Genomic DNA, 14,117 nt, shown 5'->3' with positions numbered 1-14,117 from the left:
TAGAGTTCCCACTAAGGAGCGGCCCTTTTGTTTTGCACACGGCCTCTGCGTCACGTGACCTTGCCCTCCTCCACTGCTCTGCTTATTAACCCCTGCAATCAAAGCCATGAGCCTCCTTCATCCATTTTGGATGTGGCCTTCCTTTCCCAGCATCATGGCCTTTTCCAATGAGTCCTTCCTTCTCATGATGGGCCCAAAGCACCACAGTCTTGTCATCTTGGCTTCTCCCAGGGAGATTTCTGGCTTCATCTGCTCTAGGGCCCATTTGTTGGTCCTTTGGGCTGTCAGCTTTGTTGTTGTTGTTGTTTTTAAACAACTGGATTATGACAACAGAAGCTGGATGGCCACCTGTCAGGGATGCTTTGATTGAGAGTTCCTGCATGGCAGAATGGGGTTGGACTGGATCAGGGCCCTTGCGGTCTCTTCCAACTCTAGGATTCTATGGTTCTATGATTTTTTTAATGTTGAGAATCATATTATTATTATTATTATTATTATTAACCTTTATTTATAAAGCACTGTAAATTTACACAGTGCTGTACAAACAGTCTTTTTAATTGGATGGTTCCCTGCCCTCAGAGTTGAAAGTGACCCCAAGGGCTGTTTAGTCCAATCATCTGCCATGCAGGAACTCACAATCAAAGCATCCCCATTGACACATGGCCATCCAGCCTCTGTTTAAAGACCTCCAAAGAAGGAGACTCCTCTACATTCTGAGGAAGGAGTTTGTTCCACTGTCAAACAGCCCTTACTCTCAGGAAGTTCCTTCTAATATTGATCTGGAATCTCTTTTCCTCATTGTTCCAGGTCCTATTCTCTGGAGCAGCAGAAAACAAGCTTGCTCCCTCCTCAATATGACATCCCTTCAAGTATATAAACAGAGCTATCATATCACCTTTTAACCTTCTCTTCTCCAGGCTAAACACCCCCAGCTCCCTAAGTCTCTCCTCATGGCTTCATAGTTTCCAGATCCTGTTTTTGTTGACTGTTGTCAAGTTTTTTTGTTTTTTGACTTATGAACGAGAGGCCTCCAAGTCCCCTTGTCATCAACAGCCCTGCTCAGGACTTGGAGACTGAGGGCTGTGGCATCTTCAGTTCAGACCATCCATCTGGAACGTGGTCTTCCTTTTTATTCTTCAAGCAACTAAAGAAGTGACTCTATAGCTGGACATCACCTGATGGCAAATGTAGAAATCCAGTAGACTATCATATATACTCAACTATAGGTCAACCTCACGTATAAGTCGAGGTCACATTTTGGGGCCAAAATTATGCCATGGCCTGTGGATAGGTCAAGGGTAAAACTTGGAGGCTCCTTCAGTGTGTGTATGTGTGTCTATGGCAAGAGAGACTCTCATTGAGCCTTTTCTTCATCATTTCAGCCTTCATTTTAGCCAGATGCATAAACAGCAATATCAATCTATCACCTAGGACTCTTTCTGCTTGGCTCTTTCTTATTAAACTCCTCTCCACACAGAATTGGGGAAATCCGAAAGAGCTGCTATCACATTTCCATAGTGACCTGTAAATAAGTCGACATGGGATTTTGGGGGTCAATTTTTGGACATAAATGTTTATAGATAAGTATATATGGTACATAATTGGAAGCAGAAGATGGAGAAGCTCCATCCTTTTTGCAAAAACAAGACCAGGAGCAGACTGTGGCACAGACCATGAACTACTAATACCAAACATTTGGGGGAAAGCTAAAGAAGAACATGAAATCAGGGTGCCACAATATAACCTAAAGAACTCCCCTTAGGATTTCAAGATAATGTAAAAATAGATTTACATTATTAAGGCTATTTGACTGGGAGCCAGAAGAACTGTGGACTGAAGCCAGAGACATTGTCAGGGAGGAATGCAAACAGATATCACCTGTAGCCAAAAAGAGAAGCCACAATGGATGACAGATGAAACTCTTCAAGCACTTAAGGACAGATGAGGAGCAAAAGCAAAAAGGTGAGAGAAATAGGGTCTCGTGCAATATTAGGATTTCATCTGTGGCTGTCAAGGCTATGTGGCAAAATGAATCACCTCTTGGATGTGGCTATGAATAGCCAAAGTTCAAATCCCTTCTTAGCTACCCAAGCAGCGGTTAGGCTACAGACTATCTTTCAACAACTGGCTGAGTAAAGTCCAAAGCTCTTTCAGGTGAATTAACCTTACATCCGTCACTGGCATATCACCATTTGAACCGGAATGAGGTAAATGTCAACTTTGTTGTCATGTATACTGGGGCAAGGTCTGTGGATACAGAGTGGACCTATTTGTACTGTTGTTGCTCCCTTTAGAGCAAAGTCTGGAGCAAAGTCTGGGTGAGGAGAGGATGCAATATGTGTTTAAGTAAACAGAAGTGGATTCTGGTTCTCTAGGGTTCAGTGCAGTGTATTGCACTTTTGTTTCCATGTCACTATTCTATTGTGTACAGTCTCCTAAGCAGAAATCGGTTGGAACTGAGGAATACTGTTGATAGTATGCACACATTGGCAATTTCTATTTTAGATGGATATGGAAGATCTGGGGTACACTTAAATAACATAATTTATCGATAAATTACCTGCATTTGGAAGCCTTTACCTATACAATGACTAAAGGTTTTTCCAGATGCAGCAGTACAACAGCTTGAGAAATCCTTAAGAGAGGGGCAGGTAACCTGACCCATGACAGAAACAGCCTGGATCTCAAAAGAAGTTACTTTTTCTGTTGCTAATGGAGTTTAAACTTTATTCTTGGCATTTTGAGTCTCCCAGAGCCTATATGGCCAAAGCAAAGAAGGGCCTTTGCCTACATTGATATCCCTACTGATCATCTTAACCGACAGTAGCAAAGGCAATATCTTGACAAAATCTAGGCCTGTGACTCTAACATTGTCATTTTTCCTTTTTCTCCTCTTTGGCTGACGGAGAAACCAGTGGAGCTTCAAAAGCTTGCATGATATATTTTGTACACTTTGTCCAATAAAAGTATTGCTGCTGTGTGGATTGTGGATGTTAATATATATGGTGTATTGTTTGTATATGTTCTTATGGAATTACACTGCTTTGAAATAATTAGATGTAAGCATATTATAAATATAATGTGGGTGGTAAGGTGGGATTAGTAAGAGGGAGCAGCGCTTTATAAATAAGGGATAATAATAATAATAATAATAATAATAATAATAATAATAATAATAATAATAATAGAAGATGTTTTTTAAGGATGAGGATAAAACCACCGTAGATGGAGACAGAAGTTTGCAGTGGTGAGCGGAGGGAATAAGTGAGCAGAATAAATAGCCCAAATGAGATATTAGAGATGGGAAATAGGTCCATGAGTAAACAGAATACCTAGTGAAGTTTGTAGCGTGAAGCATGGGTTTATTCCTCTGTTGATAAAGGACCAGATTTTATTACAAATGCCTACATTTAGATGCAGCAGGTTTTAGCAGGGGACAAATCTGAGGAATGAAAATTGAGTAACAGTCAACATTATGCAAGTCTGCTCTGCATAAAGTCAGAGAAGACCACATACCAGCTGGAAAGACTAAATAAATCAAGGAGGACACAGCCCTGAGTCTACAGGACTTGGGAATATATACTGTTGAGTATAAAGTGTCTTGGAAGTGTCTCATTCACAGGATCACCATGAGTGAAGGCAACTTGAAGGCACTTACATAAGAGCCCTTATAGAAATGGTAAAATCAAGGTTTGCTTTTTGGATCTTTTTTTTGGGGGGAGAGGGATATTTTCAATCTGTGGATGTGGAATCCGTGGGTACCAACTAATCCAGTTACCCAGGATCTTCTGAAAATAGGTTTTAGAAGTTTTACTTTGATCCGCTGGAGGGAGTCAGAGAACAGTCTCTTCAAAAACTAAGTACGGTATATTTAAGGGAGGAGAAAAACAGTTGAACACTTTATGCTCCCTCTCCTGCCAGCTGTAGCTAATGGTTGAGTTTCTGTAAATTTGTAAGATTATGGCAGATTTTGAAAAATTACTTTTTGGACTACAGCTCGCAGAATAGCTCTGCCAGAATTTGGTCTTTCCAAATAGGAGGGTTTTTGTTTGTTTGTATGCTTGCATGTTTGCTTTAAATAAAAGCTGGTTTGCAAACCTCTGAAAGACCCCGTTGGACAAGACTAAAGGCTAAAAGGGAAGATATAGACTGGGGGAAATAGAAACAAATTGGAAACTTGTTAAAAGCCCCCCCCCCCCATTTTGTTCAGAAAAATTTGTAGAAACACCCCTCACGAATTCCCCTTTTCCAATAACTCTAAAAGGGTGAGACCCAGCATGGCGTAGCGGCTTGAACATTGGACTATAACTCTAGAGACTGGGGTTCGAATCTCGGCTTGGCCGTGAAAACCCACTGGTTGTCCTTCTGCAAGTCACACTCTCTCAGCCTCAGAATGGCAATGGCAAACCCTCTCTGGAAAAAAACCTTGCCAAGAAAGCCCTAGGGTGGGTCACCTTAGGATTGCCATAAGCCGGAAACAACTTGAAGGCACACGACAGGGACGTAGCCAAGGGGAGGGGTTCTTGGGGTCCGGACCCCCCCATTAGAAAAATGAATGGTGTGTGCTGCTGTGCCGCCGCACCCAAACCCCATTATAATGGTGGCACTTAGTCTGGACCCCCCCTTCCTAAAATCCTAGCTATGTCCCTGCACACGATAGCCAGACCCTTCTCCTGCCTGCTCCCCATGGAGCACAGAATAGCCATAGATGGTGAGATGAGATATACAGTAAATCCAGAGGCATTGGTGGTATATGCCTAGCATGGATTTGTAGGCAAAACTGCTACAGTACACTGACTTATGCAGAATTGCAGCCTGTGTGTTTTAGTCCCCAAAATAACACTTCCAAATTGTGATGGTAGTGGTAGCACACATCAAGAATGGGAGGCAGAAAGGTTGTGCAGCCCCATGGAGTCTTTGCCCCCTTCGCATTCTCTTTCATTGTGTGTGTATGTGGAGAGGAGTTCATCTGAAACCTCCTTTTGAAAGTATAGGGATGTGGGCCATAGGCAGCTGTTTGATGGCTTAGGGACATTCTACGTTTCATCCAGACATCTACAAATATTCAGTGAATCCAAACCTTTGAGAAACTTTGCAACAACTATCAAGGACATACAGACTATCCACAGAGGTGAACCATATAGTTGTGAGGGTGTCTTCTAAAATGCACCTTTTATGTTGCTGGCAAAATTCCCTTGCGTTCGCTTAGCTGACTCAACAGCAGAGTAGGTCACATACCTTTCATAAGTATAATCAGCATAATAAGATATTAGCAAAGTTGCATAAGAACTTCCAGGAAGGAATAGTTGCCAGTGAGAAGTAGAGTTTCCCGAAATTGTTATCATATAGAAGTGCGAGAAGATTCTAATCAATTAACAAATATAATTTTGTTGCTGATTAACATGAAGACACAGAGCAAGAGCAAAGTTATCTTCCTTTGAACAACTGATTCTGCTGGGGAAGAATTTTTGGAAAGAGCCTTTTTAGTCTATTGCAGCAAGTAATACAGAAAGGCCTGTTATAAAATGAATTTATTAGCAGACTGCTCTCCAGGGACTATTCATCTGATGCACTAGAGGCAAAAATGCCTTGGAAATGCAGAGAAGTTGGTATTTCTTGTTCTGCAGTGACAACCGGCCTGTTAAAGTCTGGCCTGTAGGCATGTTCCCAGCAAGATACAAAGATGTTCTCTTGCTCTACAGCTTTCTTTCCTTTTTCCAGAACCCTAAACTGGTTTCATTTCAAATATGTATTGAAACACATTAAGACTTCTATCTCCCCACCTCATCCCATCCCACTGATGTTTAAAGAAGTTTAGAGAAGATCTTTTTAAAAATGCAAGCAATATTGTTTGGCACTTAAAGACTTAACAGATTTGCTGTCTCTTGTGTTAGACACTATACTTCTATTGATGCAGCATAGACTTGCATTGGCTTTTTTAGCTGATGCATCACAGTGCTGACTCATGTTCAACTTGTTATCTACCAGGAATCCTAGATCCCTTTCACATTGTTTATCAAGACTACATGTGAAAGGACTCTAACAGTCCTAGTAGACAACAAGTTGAACATGAGTCAGCACTGTGATGCATCAGCTAAAAAAAACACAATGCTATTCTAGACTGCATCAATAGAAGTATAGAGTCTAGATTGAGGGATGTAATAGTACCACTCTGTTCTGCTTTTGTGAGACTCCACCTGAAATACTATGTCCAGTTCTGGGCACCACAATTGAAAAACGATGTTGACAAGCCGGAGTGTGTCCAGAGGAGGGCAACCAAAATGGTGACAAGTCTGGAAATTATGTCTTATGGGGAGAGACTTAGGCCTGTTACAGACTGCCAAAATAAAGCTGCTTCGGGTCTCTTTGGAGGTATGCTATTTAAATGATGCATGGGTCCTAAGAGTCTGGAGGTCGCGCCAAAGCCACACCATTCCTAAGCACTGGAGTGCAGCTTTGGTGCATCTTCTGGATTCTTAGGGTGCATGCATCATTTAAATAGCATACCTCCAAAGAGACCTGAAGCAGCTTTATTTTGGCAGTCTGTAACAGGCCTTAGAGAGCAGAGTATGTTTAGCCTGGAGAAGAGAAGGTTAAGCTGACAGTAAGAGCTGTTTGACAGTGGAAGATAATCACTTAGAGTGTGATGGAGAGGCCGGATGGCCATCTGTTGAGGGTGCTTTCATTTGTGTGTTCCTACATGGCAGGAGATTGGACTGGATGGCACTTGTGGTCTCCACCAACTCTATGATTCTTAGTCTGAAAGATGCCATGTGATTCTTTATAGCAATTAAAATGTGTGTTCATTTACTTTACTTATTGAAAGTAGGGCTGGGGATAAAATGCCAAGTAAAAACAGTAAAACAGCAGCCATGGTATCACCAATAATTGCCTGGCAATTCTAATACCTAGCTAAATAAATCCAAAGACAGCTGCCCCCACCCATAGTTCATAGACCTTTCTCAAAGCAAGCAGGCACATGAAACTCAGCACGTCAGGAAAACATACCATTGGAGAGAGACCATAGCTCAGGGGCAGAACACATGCTTCACATTCGGAAAGTCTCTGGTGCACTTCCCTGGTAGCTGCAGTTAAAAGGCTCAAATAGTATGTGACAGGTAAAACTTTTGCCTCAGTCCTGGGAGGCCCAGTATAAGACAGAACAGGCAAAGGTGCGTACAGAATGGACAGATAATCGGATGGCCACTTACATATTGCCAAAAGAGAGGAAATGTACAATGACCAAAAAGTCATCAAAGGAAGACAGAGGCTTGTACGAAGTGTTGTGCATGCTCAAGTCTATGGAAAAGTGCAAATTTAGACATAATTGTTGTAATTTAAATAGAAACACAATACCATAGAGAAGAGAAAATATACAACATCGTGTGAACATGTGAGGTACATGCCTGTTTCATCTGTTATGCAGGTTTTCACTATGTGTAGATCATTGGTTTCAAGGAGACCTTAAAATGTTTTTGGGACTATAGTTCCCAGAATCCCCAACTCTGAATATTTATCAATTTTTATTTATTTCAAGGATTTATATCCCACCTTTATCCCACAATGAGATTAAAGGTAGATTCATAGCACTTTAACCGCTATGGCTGCTTCCTGCAGAATCCCGGGATTATAGTTTGCTGAGGCACTAAAGCTCTCTTGCTGAGAACTCTAAATGCTCCTTGAATAGGCCTTCCCCAAAATCTTTACTTTGCACTAAGGGTTCAGTAAGCCACTGGTGAAGCTGGCTGCAGATTCTGGGAGTTGTAGCCCAAAAATCATTTTTTTGAAGTTGCAACTTGCAAGCTCTTGCCCACCGATGCTTATGTTGCAGAAAGCAAGTCCTCAGATTGTCACAAGCTTCCAGAAACAGTAGCCAGTAAGGTTTATCTATGTGTTTGATCCCAAAATTAGCCTTGGGCATGGAATCACACCCACCAGCATCTCTGATCTCCTATATAATGTGCAAAACCCAACGAGTGCACAGAGAAGGAACCTTCAGCCCAAGGCACAGGATTTTCCAATGTCAGCACAGGTAAAGTGTCCTCAGTTACCTTTCTGGACTTTCTTCCTTTGGGTTAGATAACTTACTTCCAAGACCAAACTGCTTGTCTGTCAGGGGTGAAGCTAGCAATAGTAACTTTCTGGACTGCAACTCCAATAATCCAGTCATCATAGTCTGTGGCAACGCTGGCTGAGGTCTTCTGGGAATTGTATTATGAAAAGTTACTGGCTCTGGACAGAAAAGATGTTAACGTTTCCCCCCAGATTGGTTTCTTTATCTGTCATTATAGCTAAGATGTGGGTTGTGGACAGGTTATTCATTCATTCATCCCACATTCTAATCTTGTTATTTATGGTAGATAATAATAATAATAATAATAATAATAATAATAGAGACTTGATTAAGACAAAACATGAGACTCCAGATGGGGCAAACATGTCAGGAGGGTGCAATATTTGTTGCAGTAGTCCTTTGATTTTTTTTTTTACTATTACTATTTTAAATTCAAATGATATTTAATAATAATAATAATAATAATAATAATAATAATACATTGTCTGAGACTAATTTCTGAGAATTTCAGACAGCAGCTGCAACATTTTGCAATACTCCCATATTCAAGTAGTTTTCCTTTAAATTCCAAATACATTTTGAAACAAAAATGTACACTTTGCTTCTTTCTCTTTAACTTTGTTTGTAGTGAATCAGTGAAATTGTGTTTTGCATGATAGACAGCATGGCTTGAGCACTGCACTACGACCAAGGTTTGATTCCCTGTTCGGTTCATGGAAACCCACTGCACACATTCTCAGCCCCATAAAACCTAGTGATGGCATTAGGGTCTCCATAAGTCAGAAATGACTTGAAGGTATACAATAACAACAGCAATAGCATTGCCCCGGTGGCACAGTGGTTTAATGCCAGTACTATAACCACAACGTTGTGAATTCAAGCCCGCAGGGCTCCAGGTTGATTCAGCTTTCCATCCTTTTGTAAGATGGCATGACTCACTAGAAAAGACAATAATGCTAAGCAAGGTAGAGGGCAGGAGAAAGAGAGGAAGACCACATGCCAGATGGATGGACTCAATCTGAGAGATTACGGTCATGAATTTTCAGGACCTAAGCAGAGCAGTGGAAGACAGGGGTCTTGGAGATGTCTCATCAGGGCTGCCATGAGTCGGGGGACCAACTTGAGGGCAATACACACACACACATACTTAACAAAGCTATTATTCCTCTAAAAGTTGAGACGTTTTGGTTGTTTATGTGAATCCGGGCGCCTCTTTCACAACCCAGCAGAATTATAATTTACCATCAATCTCTTTTAGTAGCTTAGTCTAGGAGCAAAACTGTTGTTGAAGGAGAAGCACTTGAGACCTTGAAGCTCAACTAATCTTTGAGAAGGACCAGAGAAAGGAGGAGAAGCCATAGAGATGGAGTGCCATATTTGTAAGCCCTGCATGATGTTACCTGACATGTATAACTATCAATGGATGGAGGTTCAGAGGAGTAAGTCCAACAAGAAGACTTGGGATCAGGAAATGGTGGAATTATTCTGTGACTATAAGCAAAATCCAGGTGAAAACTCATTATTTTTCTCTTTGTTGTCATGGAGAGGCTCCTAACTCTATACTGTTAGACTTGGAAAAAAATATTGTTTTGCACTGCAACTCACTGAATCCCTCCGCTAAAATTGCTACTCACTGTGCTGGCTAGGGGATTCTGGGAATTGTAGTCTGAAGCAACTTTTCCAAGCTTAGATATATAACAATAGATGATACAGACAATATAAACAATATATGGACAATACAAAAACTATTCTGATGAAATTTTGCAGACAAGCTAATTTAGTCCTAGCATTTAAGCCATAGACTTTAAGAAACCTAAGTCAAAATATTACAAAATTGCAGCCAAGTGAATTTTATTTTACATTGTGAAATAAGTTAGAATATCAGATATGTTAGTTGTAGAGCAATAAATGATGCATAGTTCAATATATCAGCTTTCTGTAATTTTTAACTGCTATTGAATTTTACTATTTGTAATGGTGGGAGGGTTAGGGGTTAATATGTGTTTTATTATGCTTTTATGCTTTCTTGTATTTTATCTCTGTTGTATTATCATTATTATCATCATCATCATTCAGTATCTTGCTAGCCATGCTGGCCAGGGGATTCGCAGGGTTATCATCCACAAAAGTAACTTTTCCAAGCTCTGATCCTATCTTCTCTTTGAAGACTGGTTGATTTTTAGGCAAAGCAGCATAGGAAACCAGGATATCCTAGATAAATTTCAAATAAATGTAGAAAAAGGTCATCCCAGAGTCCCCACTTTGAGATTATCCTTTGCATATTAAAACTGTAATGCAAGTGACAAATGGTGGGTTTGCAGAACAAACCAAATAAAGTGGTCCGTACTTCTCATAGCATTTTCTTTGCTTGTACGTATGTTCTCTTTGTAGTATCTCCTCCACGTAAAATTAGGGCCCCTGGAGAAACAGAGCCCAGGTTGTTCAGAATTTGGGATATTAGCCAGAAGTTCTTGATCCTGATTAACAATATTCTTGTAGCAACCTCCAAAGACTCCAGACTACCAGGTGAGCAGTGCTCTTCTGTTCTGTTGGTACTTCTCTGTCCCAAACACATTTTACTGATGAAACAGATCCATAAATTCTGTGGTTGAGTAACAAGGGTGACAAAACCTGCTCCTTTTTAGTGGGACTGGCAACCATCTCCATTGCAACTGCACTTCTCTTGCTTCCATCCTATTTTTGCGACCTGGATCTTCCATTTTCATAGATACCTTCAGGGCTAGCCTTATCATTAGGCAGAGTGAGTCAACCACCTCAAGTAACAGATGCTGGAAAGAATATTCAAGTCCCATTGCCATTTTTAGAGGACATTGCTGTGTGCTCCATATAGGGCTCATCCCCATAACCAGTGGTTCCCAAACCTTGGTCCTCCAGATATTTTGAACTTCAGCTGCCAGAATTCCTAACTGTTGGCCAAGTTGGCTGGGGCTTATGGCAGCTGAAATTTGAAACACCTGGAAGACTAAAATTTGGGAATCACTCTCTTTCTTCAGGCATCACAATTTTTCTGCCTTACATCCCATCCCACCTTGGTGGATTGAGATGTGATAAATAAATGCCTACACACACAGAGAGACTCTCCTGTGAATCCTTCCAGCTCCAATAAATCTTAACTATTAATCTTCTGTCATTGGCTTGATATTCATCCAAATCCATTGACTAATGGAGGATGTTTTTAATTCTAATACCACCGATTACATTTCATGTCTATTGTTCCACAGAAGAATTTTTTGCTGTGATCCCTAATAACTCACTAGATCCAGAAGCGCAGCCCATCTTTATAGGCCTAAGTGATAAAACACACACTCTCTTCTGCATGGATTCTGATGAAGGTGAACCTCAGCTGAAGTTAGTGGTGAGTTTTATTCTTACTTCAAAATCTATTTTAATTCTCTGCAGGTTAAAATGGTATCAAAGAGCCCGAACAGACAGTCCAAAATAAACCTGCATTGAGCCACTTTGGAAGTGTGCTGTCTAAATGATGCATTTGTTCTAAGAGTCCTAAGGTCTGGAGCACAGCTTTGGCGCAGCTTTTGGCCTCTTTAAGATGCGTGTGTCATTTAAACAGTTTACCTCCAAAGTGACCCGAAGCAGCTTTATTTTGGCCTGTCTGTTCGGGTCCAAAGTTCTAAATCTGTGTAGTGTGAAAAAAACTGTGTCTCCGTCTCATGTTTTTCAGGCCTGAATGGTGATTTTTTTTGTAAGAAAAAGGATGTGGTTAGTAATTACTATTTTTGTTCTTTCCTTTTCTAATGGGGCAGTTCATATCCTCCCTCTATCTCAATTTAGCAGGGACAGTCCCAATTAATCCTTTCATTCCACTTTTCCAGCTGCTTTTTAAATGTCCCAGTTTCCTCAGTTTACTTCAGTTTTTGCAGACTCAAAGTGCAAATGTAGATTGCATTCAGTTAATTCAGTAGGGAGGAGAAGAAAGGAGCCAGCAGAACATTGGCTTTCCCAGTATGCTTAGACAATAACAAATTTCCGCAGCCTCTCCAAGATTGTGTGTTTTTCCTCATGAATAATATTTTGCCATCTTGGCCACACTCTGATGTTGCTCATCCACATGTGTCCTGGTTTTCATCTCTGAAATGTTGGATGGTTGTTTACTATAAAAGAGAAAAATAATTATTGTTACGGAATGCAATAATTAATTTACTTTTAACTCTTTTTTCTTTTTAACTTTCTGTTTCCTTAGGAGAGAAACATTATGGAGCTTTATTCAAAACATGAAGAATTCAAGAGCTTCACTTTCTACAGTCGGTCTGACAGCCAACAACAGACTTGCTGCTTTGAATCTGCAGCATTCCCTGGTTGGTTCATGAGCACTTCGAAGGAGCTAAACAAGCCTGTTGGCTTGAGTCGTGAAGGAGGGACTGAGATCACTAACTTCTATTGTGAAAGAAAGGACCCTTTGGAATAGAGCAGAACATTTTTTTAATGGAAATGAAAGAATTCATATATATATATATCTCTGAAGCAGGCTGCATTCCTGTATGGAAGTTATGACTTTGTAAATGGACGAAGGAATTAGAACTGGATAGTTTTTTGTTGGTTTTTCGGGCTATGTGGCCATGTTCTAGAAGAGTTTATTCCTGATGTTTCGCCAGCATCTGTGGCTGGCATCTTCAGAGAATTCATTCTAAACTCTACTTCCTCAGATGCAAAGAATGCATTCTCTGAAGATGCCAGCCACAGATGCTGGCGAAACATCAGGAATAAACTCTTCTAGAACATGGCCACATAGCCCGAAAAAAACACACCAAAAAACTATGGATGCCGGCCATGGCCTTCGACTTCATATTAGAACTGGATAGTTTTGCAATGTTTGTATCCAGTAGAGGGCTGCTATTACATTACCGTGTAGCAGAACCGGCCAACTGACCATTGTGTAATGGGACTGATGCACAACAGGACCAAAATGCATCAAGGATCAACATGCATCTGGACCAATGCACAATATGCAACTTTGCAATTCACTAACAGGGTTTCTTAGCACTGATGCAACATAGATAAGTCTATGTAAAGGTACACAACATAGATGGTGATACAGTATATGATTTTGGCCTCAATGTAGAAAAATTTGGATGGAGAGTTGATTTATAAAAAATGAATTTGTGAAGACTGGGTCTTGGTTTATTTATTTATTTTTATTTATTTTTATCCAACACATAAACTTAGATACATAAAATTACTTCTAGAAATAGCTTCTAGAAAAAGATGCCTACAGCAAGGCAAATCTATGTAGTTAATCTCCAAATTACATTTGAACAAGGAACCGTGGTCTATCATAAGGCATATCCATGCATTGGAAACAAGATTTACATTTGGGATGCGAATCATGCCTACATGTGGCGAGTAGCTATAAAACATTGTGCAAATTCTAGAACAGATAAGACAACAAGAATCTACAGTCCAAGGCACATCGCTACAGGTACTGTAATCATATTTATCTTTGTGGACCCTTTCATTGTGCTAGATTTTCTGCTTTCAGAGTGAAACTGCCTGTGAAACAGGATATCTATGCTAATCTTCTGGCCATATTTAGTATTTATCAATCCGCTCCTAGTTTTCCTGGTATTTTAATAAAGAAGAGGAACTCATGTGTCATACTTTAATTTCCCCTTTAAAAAGTTTTGCCCTACTGTTTTTTTCCCTCCCTTCTGGTTTTGTTTTATGATTGTTTCTTTATTTTTAATTAATTGATCAAGAGTCACTTTGTACCTTTCTGTATTGAGACAACAGGATTTTAAATTATTTTAAAATGCATTGTACTGCATGTCACTTTGGGAGCCTTTCTGGGCAGAAAGGCAATTAAAAATACATCTAATAAATAACAAAGCTGCTATGAGCATAATGCCAGGGAAACAGAAGAAGAATGATACAACTAGGGTTGCTTCTAGCCAAAAGGTGGATGAAGAGCAGAGCAGAGGGTGAGCCCTGGCACCATAAAAATTGGGAGGGAAAGAGGAGGGTGAATAAATCTCCAGCAGAATCTTTGCAAGGTACATTAACAAATCAG

General features: G+C 40.3%; 1 protein-coding gene across 7 annotated transcripts; it reads left to right on the top strand.

Annotated features, from left to right (window-relative positions):
* Window positions 1-1,694: 1,694 nt before the first annotated feature.
* Window positions 1,695-12,651, top strand: LOC121932636 (interleukin-36 receptor antagonist protein-like). Of its 7 annotated transcripts, none has more exons than XM_042471472.1 (6): window positions 1,695-2,207; window positions 7,912-8,032; window positions 9,336-9,582; window positions 10,466-10,600; window positions 11,317-11,450; window positions 12,294-12,651. In XM_042471472.1, exons 3-6 carry the CDS (start codon window positions 9,438-9,440, stop codon window positions 12,516-12,518), a joined length of 639 nt encoding a protein of 212 aa, XP_042327406.1. In that variant the 5' UTR covers window positions 1,695-2,207; window positions 7,912-8,032; window positions 9,336-9,437; the 3' UTR covers window positions 12,519-12,651. The 7 variants fall into 7 exon arrangements, with proteins under 7 accessions (XP_042327406.1, XP_042327407.1, XP_042327413.1 ...); XM_042471473.1 differs by having other exon boundaries at window positions 9,333-9,582; XM_042471478.1 differs by lacking the exon at window positions 1,695-2,207 and adding an exon at window positions 6,794-7,398.
* Window positions 12,652-14,117: the final 1,466 nt, after the last annotated feature.

Source organism: Sceloporus undulatus, chromosome 6 (assembly GCF_019175285.1).
Source record: "Sceloporus undulatus isolate JIND9_A2432 ecotype Alabama chromosome 6, SceUnd_v1.1, whole genome shotgun sequence".
In the NCBI taxonomy this organism is placed as follows: domain Eukaryota; kingdom Metazoa; phylum Chordata; class Lepidosauria; order Squamata; family Phrynosomatidae; genus Sceloporus; species Sceloporus undulatus.
This window is presented reverse-complemented; position numbering and strand designations above follow the sequence as displayed.

Excerpts from the sequence above, each read along its gene's own strand:
- LOC121932636 (XM_042471479.1), top strand. The coding sequence starts at position 9,438 with ATGGAGTGCCATATTTGTAAGCCCTGCATGATGTTACCTGACATGTAT. Across the intron at positions 9,583-10,465 it reads TGACTATAAGCAAAATCCAG|TATCTCCTCCACGTAAAATT; the intron begins GTGAAAACTCAT and ends TTCTCTTTGTAG. Across the intron at positions 11,451-12,293 it reads AACCTCAGCTGAAGTTAGTG|GAGAGAAACATTATGGAGCT; the intron begins GTGAGTTTTATT and ends CTGTTTCCTTAG.